This window comes from Platalea leucorodia, assembly GCF_965183815.1.
Source record: "Platalea leucorodia genome assembly, chromosome: 3".
NCBI lineage: Eukaryota > Metazoa > Chordata > Aves > Pelecaniformes > Threskiornithidae > Platalea > Platalea leucorodia.
The window spans coordinates 87,451,133-87,466,430 of NC_138825.1; the positions used below are offsets into that span (position 1 = coordinate 87,451,133).

Here is a 15,298-nt window from a genome sequence, read left to right on the forward strand (position 1 = left end):
ACTGAGTTCTGTATTTGCTATGTTTTATGACCATGGGGTTACTTGGACATCAAAATTTTTCAAATGTTACTAAAAACACCTACAACTTCAGGATAGATTCTTCATCTCTACAGTAAAACATAAATTGAAATTCATGAAGAGGCATTTTGGTAATTCTCCTAATTTTTGTTATTACTTGACAATTGTAGTTGTCACTGGTTATTTGCTTTTCCTTAGGCAAGTCATAATTTAACATGGAAGTGTATCATCAATTCTCGTAACTGTCGACTAGCTGGTTTCATTACTTTGTTTAGATAGATGGTTTTTCTCTGGTAAATACCATCTTGATGGATGTATTCACCTCCATATGGAATTTACAGTCTTTGAAAATGTAAAACAGAGTATTCAAGATCCAAATTAATTCAGACACTTGTTTGACAGTAGCGTAGCTGTGTTACTGGGTAATGCCCTAGTTAGGGAGTCTACCAAACATGAACCTTGAATGATGCCCTGAAATATTTTTCCACACATGTTTTCAATCTAACGTAAGTGCTACTTGCGTGTTAAAGTGGCAAATGTGTTTTTTTAATTTGTCCACAAATGACTGTGGTGTCCCATGTCTGAACTGATTTTTCTTCATCTTTTAGTGTATAGAATCATCTTGGTTTCTCAATATTTCTCTTTGGACAAAGGCTTTTTCCTTGAATAATACTGTAAGGGTTCGCCTCCCTAAAGCTTGTTTGAGCCTTGAGTGTTCTTTGTAAAAACTGCTCATTTGTTGACGCTTTCTATGTTGACATTTCCCAAGCTCTAACGTTAAACCATAAATAAGCAGTTTACTAGCATATGATTGCAGTAGTAGCATATAATCTGCTTTGATGTGCAGTCTTCTCAGTTAAATATTTCTCTATGGAAAAAATATTTATTTTTCTTTTGTTCTACAGCTCCTGGAAGGAAGCTTTGCTAGAGAAGTTAGCCACGAAGTGGATGGACTGATATTTCAGCCTACAGGAGTAAGTAGTGTAAAAATGGATTTTTTTTTTTTCCCCCTTCACTTTCAAATGAAATTCTCACCCTCCCTCCCCACTCATCCTCCCATCTACTACCTAATCTTTGTTTCAGTCAGGATTACTTTGCAATGTTGGTTCTGATTTTTCCAGTTCCTCAGACTACTTAAATTAAACTAGTTGCGATCTAATTTGTAGTATGTGTGACTTTGGATTAATAAATGGTGGTAGTTTTCAGGAATCAGCTTGTGGGTTTTTGTGTGTGTGTACTATGATGTGCTGCGAAATAAGGAAGGATTTTTTCTGACTGCAAGAGTTCTGTGAATCTTTCAGCCATTGATTTGAGCTCTGGGATTATTTTTCTTTCTCATGGATGTTTACACAGTAAAATTTTAGTAACATTTGTAACTTGTGTTTAGTGCGATTAAAGTATGATATATTCTCGAGCCATGTCCGCCAGTATAAAGGTATATGACGGGAGTGGGAGAGTTCACCAGAAGAACTGCATACAACCAGAAAAAATAAAATAAATGGTTCTCAAGCAGGAAGGGTGGCTTTAAAGACAGTAGCATGGCCTCGTCTATCCTACTGCTGCTCCTGTTGACTCTGATACAATGGATACACGGCAATGTGTATTGTATATTGGTATAGATAGTGACTGTAGCATTATCCATGTTGACTTTTTTCTTAGCTTGTAAAACAAGGAATTGTTTTTGATTATTTCATATTTGACAGATATTTCTACCCTTACAGTTACTCACAGAAAACATTTGTATTTAGTTTTCCAGATAAAACATTTTTTTCTGGTCTACTTCCTATATTATAGATCTTAGCACGGGTGATGACACTCCCATCTGGAAATAAGATAAACCTCTTCTCTATAGCAAGTTCTACATCAGCTAACTACAAAATAACTGAGCAATTAGACCATATACTTTTTTTTAAGTATATAGCTATTTCAAATTCAAAGCAAAACTACTAGGGTAAAGAAAATTCGTACTTGCATAAGAAGTCCTGGTGATGTCGTAGAATATTGTTAAAATCTAAAGCAATTGTAAAGGCTTCTCAGAACTACTTTCCTGAATATTAGAGGTTAAGCTATGCAGAGTTACCACAGCTAAATTTGAAATTACCTTTTCTACTCGAAATGAAATTACTGAAGAATGTGTCTCTGCTGTTGTTACAGGAAGTTACTCTCTCATATGTTTTGTGTTTCTAGAACTTGTGTTTTCTGATTTAGCATACTGAGAAATTTATAACCCAACAAAAACCTCATTTTCTTGCATAAATGCTTATAATGGTTTTTCATCTTTAAAATATGGGATATATTTGTTTAATTTAATGTTCAAATTTCAGTATTATTTCAGGATTTATGGAATATAAGTTTGTTGCATCTGTTATTAAACTGATTTTCCTAGATTAATGTACAGTTTTCTCAGTGGCTTTTGTAGTTGAGAAAATATAAATAATATATTTCGAGCAAAAGAAATTATTGTAGTCCTATTAATTGGGAAATAAGTATTAAAGCTGATTAATGGAAAAGGGTGAAGCTGATACAGATAGCTGATGCTGCTTTTTTATTTTATGTGGGATAGAGGACATAAATTAATAGGCAACAATAGAAGGGCAACAGACTATAACAATGCATAAATGATCCCTTGAGAATAGTAACTGAAATAATTTTTCTTTTTGTATTATAGTTGCAGTTATATGTGTGATGTATTACATCTTTTCACAGAGAAACATACCTATTGTTGATTGGGGTAGAGGCCTGAGTTTTGGTCATCATGAGACTTAAAAGACCTTTATAAAACCAGTTTGTCTCAAGTGAAGAGACCGTGGCATATCCAGAAGAAAATAATTCTTAACAACCATTTTTATTGACATATTTGATCTTGCAGAAAAAGAGACGGACAGAAATGATGCTGAGTTTTAGAAGATCAGGGAAATTTAAGAACATCTTTTGGGAGCTCCTGAAGTCTCATGTGTGTTTTGAGAAGAAAACAAAAGTAGACAGGAATTGGAGGAAAACCGCAAAGAAGGATAAAGTGGCAGCAGAGGAGGATGAATGGAATGTGACCATTTACAGACAGGAAAATTTTGGGGGAAAAATACCCACACTTTCCATACTTTTAATAATTAAAGCAGAATGCAGAAGTTAACTAATTAATATAAAGAAAGTCGAGTTTATTAGTTTAGTCTGTTTGAAAGTCTTTTCTGTGTTTTTTTTTTGTTGTTGTTGTTTTTGTTTTTTTGTTTGGTTTTTTTCTTCCATTTACTCAGAGATGTTCCTCTTGATCTCTGGTCTTAGACACAGGCATCTAGACCTGAGTATATGGATATATTCCCCACTATCTATAGGCAACACTGGTACTGGGAGTCAACATGGATGGAGAAAGAATATTTTGTTGTTTTGAAGTTTGGTTTAATTCTGACTTATAATAAAAATTAAAATACCCGAAATGATTTGTGAAGAAAAATTATGCTTTTAGCTTCTAAGAGCTCTGGGTTTTTTCACTTTTCTCTTGGGTTTGAAGAGATTTGGCATCAGGTGCCTGTGAATTAGTTCAGTTTTGAGAAATCGGTGTGCTTTAATGAAAAGTGATTTGTGAAAAAGTTTTACTACCGAATCTACAGTTTCAGTTAGATATAATAGGGTTTATTTTCTTCTGTTAGTCTTCCTATCTAACTCATATTATGAATAGCACGGTTCTTGTACTGAAGCAGAAGTTGTTTTGCACTGTGACTGGGGATGGTAGAAACATTAAGGAGTGAAGAGATTGTTTTCTGCCTGTGCAGATTAGTTTATTTTGCAAGGTCATGCTAACTGAGCATTATTATTCCTAACTAATTCACCAGTTACTTGAGTTACGTATACTCGTTGGTGCCCAGGGTATGCAAGTGCTTTAATTCCACGATGACAATGGAAAGGCAATGACGGAGGCCTCCCTTCTCTTCCCCCTTCCTCCCTTTCCAGAGACTGAAAGCTTTCACAGATCATGAAAAGAGCATGTTTAGTGGAAGTGATGGAGGTTTTTGCCTCGTTTATAATTTAAGAATGCTTTGTAGGTGATTTGATGTGACGTGTGCTTCATAGTGCCCCCCTGCGCATCCCCCGCATTAACCCACCATTCTCTAACGACTCCATGGTGAGAGACAAGTATAAGACAATGTTTTCTTACTATTGTTTCTCTTCTTCCCTTTGTACTCTTCTCCTTTCCTCTTTTCCTTTTCATGCATCCTCTCTATCCAAAAGCCCGTTTCCCACATTCCTTTTGATTTCCCTTTTATGTCGCTGCTCCCTAACGCTTCTTTTCCCTGCATCATTTTGTATCCATTTAAGATGCTACCGATATAACTCCCATATGGCTAAGTCAGCTCCATTCCATCTGATCAGCTTTCTGATCCCTCTACATGTAACAGGTTGGCAGAGCAGGGACCGAAGCTAAGTGCTAATTAGGAGGAGTGAAACAGGCCAGCAGGAAACTTCATGGACAGGTATGTCGCCCTGTGATCATGCCCCAGACAATGAGTGAATTAGTTTGCAGGTAAAAGCCAAAGACCTTATTCACAGATACTGAATGCTTGTGTAAAGATTGGAAGCTTTCAATCCTTTTTTCTGAAAGGTTACTTCAAAACAGTGAACAACTTCTTGCATTTGTTTTAGAATACTTGCAGTTTGCCAACCTGTGTATTTTTAATGGAAATCTCAAAAATGGCCTCTTATCTTCTGATGGCAGAATCGGCTCTCTGACCTATGCCCACTCATCAGTGAAATTACCTTTGTTATCTGCCTTGTAAATCATACCTTTGCTAGGTATCTCAGACTGTCTAATTTTTATGCTAGCAATCTCTTAATAACTGTCTTTCTGGCTAGAACGAGTATTTACCCTTGCTTGGGAAAAGGATGTAGGAATTTTCTTACTTTAGCCACCTAAAAGAAGGCTCGCTGGCCATCAGTTAGGACGGCCTAAGGACAGTTTTTGACCATCTGTGGAAAGCTTGTATCAGAATTTATTCTCTTCTGTTCCATCTTTTTGCCTCCTGAGCTCTGTGATGTTTTTGCATTGGCTCAGGCTGATTTCTGTTTGTTACTTCTCCGTGCTCTTATTTTGGATGAGGAATAAAGTCCAGTTGTGTGGGTTTGGGATTTTTCTGGGGAAGGAAGAAGGGCAGCTGCTGAGCTCTGTTCTTCTAAGATAAATGTTATTTTAAAGAATGGCTGAATTATTTAACACGTAACTCTTCATACTGAATACTAACAAAAAGCTTAGCCTTTTAAAATGAAAGGAGAATAATGAACAGGTTTTTATTACTGACTAACATTGCATGAGTTTTTAATATATCTTCCTTCCCCTCCCTGGGTAGACTTAGTGGTGATCTGAAATGCTTGGTTGCCTGTTAATTATTTGTGCTATTCCCATTGTATAATAGGCTGTGTTATTTTCTGTCATTGTAAAAGTTCATCCAAAATCACTGAAGTTAACACTGAATGAAATATCTCCAAAAAATACCACCAAATAAAATATCTCCAAAAGGCCATGTTTTGTTTCATTCAGCAGTGCCAGGTTCTCCTAAATAATCCTATATAATTGGTAAGCCTTTTCTTCCACAGTCTATGTTTTATTGAATCCTCTGTGAATTTTTAAACATAGGCCAAGTCTTTGAGAATTTGAGCTGGCATATTGCTGAAACTCAAACATAATTTTTACCAGTGATGGGGCATCAGTTGTTGTTAACTATTTCTATTGCAATAGCAAGTAATGGCTTCAGATATGCTCAGATACAGTCTCAGTACCAAAGCTGATCTATAAAGGCTTGGGAAGAATCATATGATAACATAAATTTTTGCTTCTAACAAATATACAAGTTTCTGGATTTAGCTTTCTAGTTTTGTAGTGATTCATATAAGATTTTGGAGGCAATGTAATAGACTAGACTATTTCAGTTGGAAGGGACCTACAACGATCACCTAGTCCAACTGCCTGACCCGTTCAGGGCTGACCAAAAGTTAAAGCATGTTGTTAAGGGCATTGTCCAAATGCCTCTTAAACACTGACAGGCCTGGGGCATCGACCACCCCTGTTCCAGTGTCTGACCACCTTCTCGGTAAAGAAGTGCTTCCTAATGTCCAGTCTAAACTTCCCCTGGCACAGCTTTGAACCATTCCCGTGCATCCTATCACTGGATACCAGGGAGAGGAGATCAGCACCTCGCGTCCTTAATGTAGATGCTAAGCTTGCCTTGATTTTTTTTCTCTAGAGTTTGCAGGAGAAGGGAAGAGAATTTGGAGAGAATAATTTTCATCAGTCTTTGTGTTGACCCACACTACTAAAACCTTTCATGTATCTTTAGAATATCTCATTGCTAAATGTGATTTCTTCTGCAAGAGGAATGTTCATGACTGAATCTGTTACTAGTCAGGGGATGCTGTCGTGTCAGCGCGCACTTTTTGTGCTGTTGTAGGTTTTCCTTTAACAGAGGACTTGCTGTCAATCTCCTGAAATGCCACGGAGCTTTACAACTCTTTTCTGCCTATGAATAGTTGTTATATTCAATTTCCATGGCAATGTTCCTTGCAGTTTGTCTCCTCAATAGCTAGTCATATCTCAAATATACTGTTCTATCATATGCTTTATGAACATACTCAAATTTATTAGCAATGCACAGTATTTCTTTGAGAGTTTTTCTGTGACTATACAAGTAAAATTTTTATACCAATTCAAGTTTGTCTTTACTGTCTTGAGGTGATTAGTTTTCTGCCTCTTTTGGAAAAGCAGAAAACCAGAAAATTAAGGAAAAAATAACAACAGAAATGCTAACTTAAACACCAATAAATAAGGTCTAATTAAATTAATTGAGAGCTCATTTAGTTAAATTATTAGACTCCTAGATAAAAGTGTCATGATTTCTGAATATAGTAGATTTTTATGATTTCCACTTACTTTCCAAGAACCTGAGATAATTTACACCTCAGGAAGTTTGAACATTTCTTACAGGTACAAACTCCTAGTGTCCACACTTGACAAAAAATGGCCAAAAAGTGAGGCAAAGTTATGAGTCATTTTTAGCTCTGAATATAGTGAGGTAACGGCATAGCAAAAGTTTTCCTTGTTTAACTTTCTGCTGCTGGTCCTCTAGTACATTTAGAGATATGTACATGTTCTGTATACTTAATGTATATGCTATTTGCCAAAATTGTTTAACCCGACTTCCTTTTTATGTCTGTCTGAATAGATGTCAGTGCCTTGACTCCGATTACCTAAGGAAAGTGTTAGTTCTAATTGGTACGTTATCTCATTTGTTTGCTCATGACCTATACCATCTGACGTTCTCTGATTTCTCGGGCAATGAATTACATTTATGGGAGCTATCTAAATAGGTTCTTGAACTTCTGTTGTGCAATTTAATCATCCTGCCTGCCAATGGCATTAGGCAGGAAAGATCTCTCTTACATTTTACATTATGTGTACTAGTCATCCTCAGGATTGTCAGTTGACATTAATATGGTGGTGTCTGTGTATATGTTGTTTAGGAGAAGAAAAAAGTGCTCTTTTTGGGTGCTACTGTTCTAAATGTTGGGAAAATAAAGATGTATTTTGTATTAGGATAGGCAGAATCATCATTCATAAAGGCTTTCAAATATGATTTTTGCATAGCTTCTTTGTCTCAAAGCTAGATGCTAAGGAGCTTGTTGAGCGCACTTGCTATTGTGCTTCCAGCTGTCAGATTGCATGTACTTTCTAGCTAAAAGAAGTAAATAATGTTAGGAATATGTACTGTAAATGTGATATTCAGGTGAGAATAGCAAAGCAATTGTTCAGCTTCTCCAAAACATACCTGCTTTTAAGAGAGTAAGTTTTTATTCCACAAATTAGGTTAATTTATGTGTGTGGTGGATCAGCTTTGAAAAACGAATCTTTTTATGGCTGGATAGGGAAGTCTAGGAGAGGTTCTGCTTCAAATCGGTGAGAACCCTTTACTGAATCATTGAGTAGTTGCTTAAGCTCCTGATCTTTAACATAGGCTGCCATTAATGAATTGGTCAGTTGTCTCCATGGCAGTGTTCCTACTCATCCTGCCTTTTGTAGCAGTCTTTCCAGGACTGAGAAGTTGGTAGATCAGGAATGACTTGGAAACTGAAAGATAGAGTGGAAGGTATTTTATTAACACTCTTTTCTTTGCATCCCAGAATAGTTATCAACAGAATGCCTCATGTGTGATTCATTTATACTCTTTCTATCAAACTGAACAGATTTAGGAAAATATTTGGAAGAACTACTTTGTTGCAAGTATTTTCTCCCAGTACTCTCTCCTGTGCACGTCAGAAGAGGACAGCCAACAGACTTCTTAAGTTTCCATGAAGATCCTTCATAAAATATTCTTATTTTTTCTTAGTCAGGGGCACAGCAGTAAAGCAAAAATAGTGGTTCGTATCAGGATAAAGCAGAATATTTAGCTAGCTATTCATCCTGCTGTTTTAGTGTGAGCAGTAACCCAGCATTTCAGGAAGATGACATATATACCTAAGATTTGTGAAAACGGTTGCTTTCAGAGGAGTATTGACATTTGCATTGTGGTATTTGGATGGCCAAAACAGTTAATGTAAAAACACTTACTTTCTTTAAAAAGTAGAATGGTTTATTTTACATTACTGTGTTATTCATAGTTTGAAATGTTTACTGGGTCACTGTTCTTATAAATAGTAAATTTGAAAATGGAGAATCAATATCACAACTGGGTAACTGAATTTTTCTGAGTATCAAAATATGTCTTTTAGTTGCTGGCAAGTATTATCAGATAAATCTTTGAAGGTAACTCTGTATATTTGTGACAACACATTCAAAGTAATCGTATGCACTGTACTGTGCAGAACACGACATGCTCTGCAAGGCTCGGAGGTGCCTGCGGAATAGTATTCTGTATTGAGGAGGTACAACAGAACACAGTTGTGATAATTCGGTCTCCTTTTGGCTGCCAGTAACTCCAGTTTCAGTTGTGATTGCACTCCCTGTTCCATTCATCAGCTCTCCTAGTCTTTGACATTCCCAAAGTGGTGAACCAACTCCATTAACGTATGATTAAAATGGAAGTCTCGAGCTTGATGTGAAAGCTATAAATTGCTTTTAGGAAAATTCCATTGTCTTCCCCTGACAAGCATGCTGAATAATTTAGATGTGACTGTATCATACAGGTTATGGTATTCTGAGTGCAGAGTGAGAAGGGCAGTGCCAGACTTCGTGCCATGACTGTAGAAGTCGGAGATAAGAAACTGATGAAAACTACTTACGTAATTACTGCGGATATTCCTAAAGCAAAAGCTTATTTTCTCTTAATGCTGCTAGTTGTGTTTCTGAAATGAAATTCTCCTCTTCTCCCTGTTACTTTAGAAGCTTTCCACTGAGACAGAGGAATGTACAACTGCAACATACCTGCTGGTTCGTTCCGAAAGGGGAAAATGAGTAGAAGTCTTAGTTGGAAATAACCCAGATTTCCAAAATGCAGATGTTCTGTGCACTTTGAATTGTTCATTAAAGAGACAATTAGTACGCTTGTTAAATGCCATCTGAAAGTTTTGACAAGTTTGAACTGACAAACGGTAGGTTGCTTGTTTCCAAACAGTGATCACTGGAAATCCCAGGAAGATCTTGTATCTTTGTATTCATCCAACCACTGAAACAAAACATGTGTTTGATGCAACACAGGATTTTCTAGAGAGAACTTTTAACTTATGAGAGCAATTAAAAGGTGTGCCTCAGGGACTTGTCAGATTGTGAATTGATGTTGCCATTGTTAAGGGAAAATATGGCTTGTTGTGCTGGTAATAAGGAAAACGAATAACAGAAGAATAAAAGATAATTCTACGTAGTTCTGGAAACACTCCACTGTTTAGCAAATGTAAGTTGATCCTGGGATCCAGTGCTCATAGGATGAGCTCAGAACAGGTGAAAAAAAGTTTGCTATGTGGTTGACAAAACAAGAGTTTTGAGGTTATGCTTTTTGTCTTGATGTATAAAATGTAAAGTTCCCATTTTCTAGCTAACTCTGTTCTACAAGATGTCTGATGCATACTGTGGTGAGCAAAGGTGAGGAAAAAAATGAAAGCTTAGTTGGAGAAAAGAATGACAGAGGTCAGGTTTTGCTGGTTTTTAGGCAGCGTATGACTTTGCAACAGTCTTAGCATCAGCTCAAGTCAAGCAAAGCAAATCCAGAGTTGTTTGGCTTTCTGGGGTTGGTTTTCTTTTAACTAACACATCTGGCTCCAAAGCCAAATATGAGAGAACACTAGACACAAGTGGTATTGTTTTGTGTGTTATTTACAGATATTAATAAATATTAAATATTAATAATATTTATATTAATTTAATAGAAATATTTATTTACTATAAATAAGAAATATTTTTTAAAAGTATTAGTTTTAGGTAATACAGGTTTTTCTGTTAGACAAATAAGCATGTATGTAGTGGACCATATCAGGTATATTGTATTTCTGAAACCTTCAGGACTATTTTTCTAGCACACTAACATGGTTTTGGGAGAATGTGTTTGATTTTTTTTGAGAGGTGAATGAACAATACTCTCTAAAATATAGAGTACAGTACTATTTCCATGTACTAAGACTGTAGAAAATATACTTCTCCCCTCTGTTGATTAGGTATACAAACAGAACTGAAGACTTCATATGTAATTTTTCAGGTGAGGGATATCAGTATAGGGTTTTCTTTATTTTCAGAGGGCTTAAGTAATACAGTCATGATGCTTTCATCATTATTAGAGGATTTGGTTTAAACTTTACATTTCATTAAAATATTTGAACCAGAAAATAACACGAGTGTACTTTTCATAATTTGCATATGAACCAGGACAACCAGGTAGGCTATTTTTGTGAGTATTTGTTCACCTTTTAAAAGACTTCTGCAGGATAAGCTCAGTTTTCTATGCTTGCTGTACATGTTTATGCAAGACCTGGTATTTTACTTGCAAAAATATTGTGGAAAATATATTTTTTTACATGTTTGCACTGCTGACCCTTTTCAGTTTCTGGATTGCATGGGCACATAGCACCATGTGCCTTTTATCCAGTAACAGTCAGATAAATAAAACTTAGCAGTGATTATCAGGTCAGAAAATAGACTCTCAAGCATCATTGTAGAATAAATTTGGATAGTAGTTTTTGTCAGAGTCATGAGCTGCATGCAGATAGTTCACAAACAGGACCTAATTTGTCAAAAAATTGTTCATTGGAAATCATTCCCATGGCTCTGATTGCTATGCACTAAGCTGGTCCATCTCTGTGGAGAGCAGCTACAATGCTAGTGAGAGATGGTTTTGAGAGTTCTGGTTGCTGGGTTGGTTGATAAAAATTTTAAAGTTCTGTAAAAAGGCAGGTAACAAGGATTGCTTAGCCACAATTATGAATTGTTCCTTCTGTGTGGTTTGTGTGAGACACTGTCGCACATCTGACAGTTGTTGCACTCAGTCAGATAGTGAATGGGAACTGGCTGTAATATAAGTATTCTTTATGGTGCCATCAGTCTCTTGGTTTTTGGTTTGTGGTTTTTGGTTTTTTAGGGTTTTTTTAGGGGGGGTGTGTGGTTTTTTTTTTTTTTTTTCAAAAGACAGTGTTACTCAGACTTGCTTTATCACAGTTAATCATTTTTTCCCTTATACTTCTGTTCAGCTTTGGCTTTGGTGTACTGCATGCTTGTGAACTATTAATGTTTTTAATAAATCTTTACAACTGCTAGATATATGGAATGTTATGGAACAAATACCAAATGAAAACTGGTATTAAGCTAATACCATGTCTTGGAGCATGTTAGAAATTAGAGTGGTTAGCTACCATACCAGGGATGATGTTACCATGGAGAGAGCTTCTGTTTCCATGACATTTGCTTGCATATTTTGCTAGGCCTTCAAAAGAAGTAGGGTTTTGTCCTCTATAAAATTTGGTGGGTGTTATTCCATTACTTCTGAAACTCTGCAGTGTCTCACTGCAAATGTATATTAATTAACTTCTTAGGAACATTAATGGTGACTGGACTGGCCAGGAAGACAAATGGAGGAAAAAAGTTATTAAAACTTATAGCATCCAGAAGACAAGAGGTTTTTTTATAATTTTTTTTACTAGATTAGGTATTCCAGCTTGATTTTTAACTGGATATATACTACTCTGCTTGTATACATTTTGGTAAATTAAAAAAAACCCCACAGCTAGTAAAGAAGTAAAGAAGAGTTTTACTGGTTTTAGAAAAAATTGTGTTTAGCTGTATAGCTAATGGCTTTATGCTGTGAGATCTGCCTTGTACTGGAGTGGAATTTTGGATTGCAGTAAAATTTTAAATCGAGTCACGATGTGGCTCACAGTTTAAGAATCAGCTATTGGCCTAGGGGTAAATTACAAAAGCCATTTTTTCTTAGGATGAAAGAAGTGCTTTTGAGATGTGAAATACTTGGTAGCTATCCATAAAGGGGAGTTTCTTTAGCAACTGTTAATGGCAATATCATGGTAATCTACAGGCGGCTTTTGCATTTCTCCTGCACTGAAAATTTCTGGTTGTGGTTACGTATAGTCACAGTTCTCTTTTGCAAGATTGCAGGTACTTAAATACAGGTGGGTATGACCCCCAGGTCCTTGAATAGAAGGAGTTAGGGAATAATATTGGTTGTTGCACATCGCTGTGTGTCCTATTCTCTTCTGTACAAAGGGTGCTGGGGAGGAGGGATGCAGTGAGTTAAACACGGTTCAGTATTCTTATGCCACCCCTAAGACAAAATTGCTTGCCTTCTGTTCCTAATGAACAGTTGACTGTTGTTCTCTTTGTATACCATTCTTCTGTTCTAATTAGTTTTTAGTGTGCTAGAGTGTTTGTTTTTTTTTTTTTTTTAATGGTCTTCCTTTTTCCCCCCAGTTGTGAGTGGGAGTCTAAAACTTTGATCCTTTGTGATACCTTCTTGGAACAGATTATTCTGTAATATGTCTGTTTGCAAGGGTTATAAACAATTGTCAGGACTTGATCTGATACCCCTTTTGAAACCCGTTTTTTTTCAGAGGTTTTCCCAATTTCACATTTTGAAATCACAAATACATGTGTACAACCGAGGGAGAAATATTCCTGGAAGCTTAAAATCCTAAGAATCGTCTATTTAATGCAACTAAAATTTTGGTCCACCTATTTTAGTGTTTTGGTAAATGAGGAATGGTACTTCAATTTCCATCACAATTGTTATTATAGCTTTATTTTAGCCAAGATGTCTTTGGTTTCCACTTGAACTGAATTTTTATCTCTTTCTGCCAAAACCAGTACCACTGACACCCCATCTGCTAACTGTAAGGTTCATGTTCTTTGTCCAGGCTTTAGAATCATTTCATTTCAAGAAATAGCTTATTAAATGCTTTTGGTTTATAAAAGTCATGTTCTCCTTCTGTTGGGGATGTAGTATGCAGCAGAAAAGGTTTTTACAAGACAGCTCATAAAATGAGCATGGTACTTAACCGTTCTGGTGTCGAGAGGTGTAGCTCAGCGTCAGCCTCTAATCCTTTTTGGAGTACCTGCTGGATTGACCACAGGTGGACTTGTTCACTTTGCTGCCCTGTCTGTACCTCTCCTCCCTCTCACTCTGCTATAAGAAAATTTTTGAAGAACTCTATTAAAGTTGTTTCACAAACAGGGTGGTGCTTCACAGAAATCTAGTTTATTGACTCAGAGTTCATACTAGTATGCTCATTATTCTCTCTTTGCATTTTAGTAACATTTACATTGGAATGATAAATTCACTTTATCTTGGAGATGGGAGGAGATTTGTAAAATATCTTCTGAACGTTGTCACAGATTCTTGCTTGAACCGATGATGCTGTTTTTTACCTACATCATTCTCAGTTGTGAGAGAGATACTAAGCTTTATGTTCTAGAGGATAAAGAAAGGACTGTTGTCTTTTTATGACATTACCAAAAAAGGATGCATGGGAAACAGTAAGTAGAAAAACCTTTTAGAGAGATATCAGATAAGAAAAAAGTGTCTTGTGAAGTGGCTCAGGTTTGTCTGCTTTCTTCTCCCAGAATTGTCCAGTGACTGCACATGAACATTTCAATGTTCCCTTGATGATGCTGGTGAATTGGCCCCATGAGGAGCAGTTCTCTTTCTTAAGAAACTCAATTCTGTCTTCTAAATACATTCTACATTTGTTTGTGGAAAAGCTGTGCTTAACCACTCTTTCTGTTCCCCCATCATTGCTTGTAGCAATGTTAAAGCCTGCTAAACCTGTTGACATTTGTTTTTGCCAATGGTAATTGTCACTTACCCCCTCCCGTAGTTCTCTGCACCTTGAGTTGCTTGCCTGCTCAGAGCATAGCTACATAAACTGTTAGTTAAACGTTTGGTGTAATTAAAGGAGAGGAAACATTTAAGAGAAGGGAAAGGAGAAAAAGTGACAGAGATCGGGGACTGTCTGAAACCCTTCTGCCAGTAACAGAATGAAAATTCCCTGCCAGCAGCAGAGGAGTTGGAAGAGGTTCTTCACGGTAGTTGCTCAGTCCCGGTATTCAAACCAGAGATCTGGTGTTGCACGTCCAATCAACATTTCTGTGGTTATGCTCTGGAGAAGGGGTAAAAAAATCTGATGTGGCCAAAACTATTGTTTTATTGTGTTTTCAAATTGGTTACAAGGCAAGATTAACAACCAATATCAGAACCACTGCTTTTAATGGGAGAATGTTGTTCCCTGAGAAAGACAGCAACTGATCTTTACAGTACCTGGAGTTCTTTGAGCGACTTTTTAAAAATACAACCTACACTTCTTTTCCCTTTACTTGCAGTGCTCAGGAAATAGCTACCCTATTCAACTTAACCTCTTCTTATCCAGAGCCACTGACTTGCTTGTTCCTAAGTCAGAACTACAAGGATTAATTTCTCACAAAGAGTGGGCAGGACCCTTTCATTTTCTCCTTTGGCATGCTATGTTTTTTCTTCTTAGAGGAGTTTTCCGTTCTCATTATCCAAATTACTCTCCTGAAAGTGCAGTTTTAAGTTTTATTAGTCTTGTAGCAGACTTGAAAAAGAAAATACGTACTGGTTTTTTTCAATATACATTTTTTTTTTCCCACTTTGTTTTTCATCTCCAAGCACATCAGCTTGCTACTTGCAAAACAAAAGCACATGCTGAGTTCTACTGGTTGGATTTACTCTCATGTTGTATGAATGTTTTCTTGTGAAACTAAGGATGTAAAGTATGGGGTTTGCTATTTCAATCTACGTAGATAATGATGAATTTAGTATGATTAAAACTCATCATTTTATGATTTATATATTAG

The 15,298-nt window shown here is 36.4% G+C and overlaps 1 protein-coding gene across 4 annotated transcripts in view; it reads left to right on the forward strand.

Annotated features, from left to right (window-relative positions):
* The window catches only part of RNGTT (RNA guanylyltransferase and 5'-phosphatase), a 196,842-nt gene that overhangs the window by 103,441 nt on the left and 78,103 nt on the right, over positions 1-15,298 (forward strand). For all 4 annotated transcript variants that reach the window (XM_082305218.1, XM_082305216.1, XM_082305217.1 and 1 more), the window contains one exon: positions 924-992. In XM_082305218.1, the coding sequence (XP_082161344.1) occupies positions 924-992 (69 nt within the window). The remainder of the gene's footprint in view (positions 1-923; positions 993-15,298) is intronic.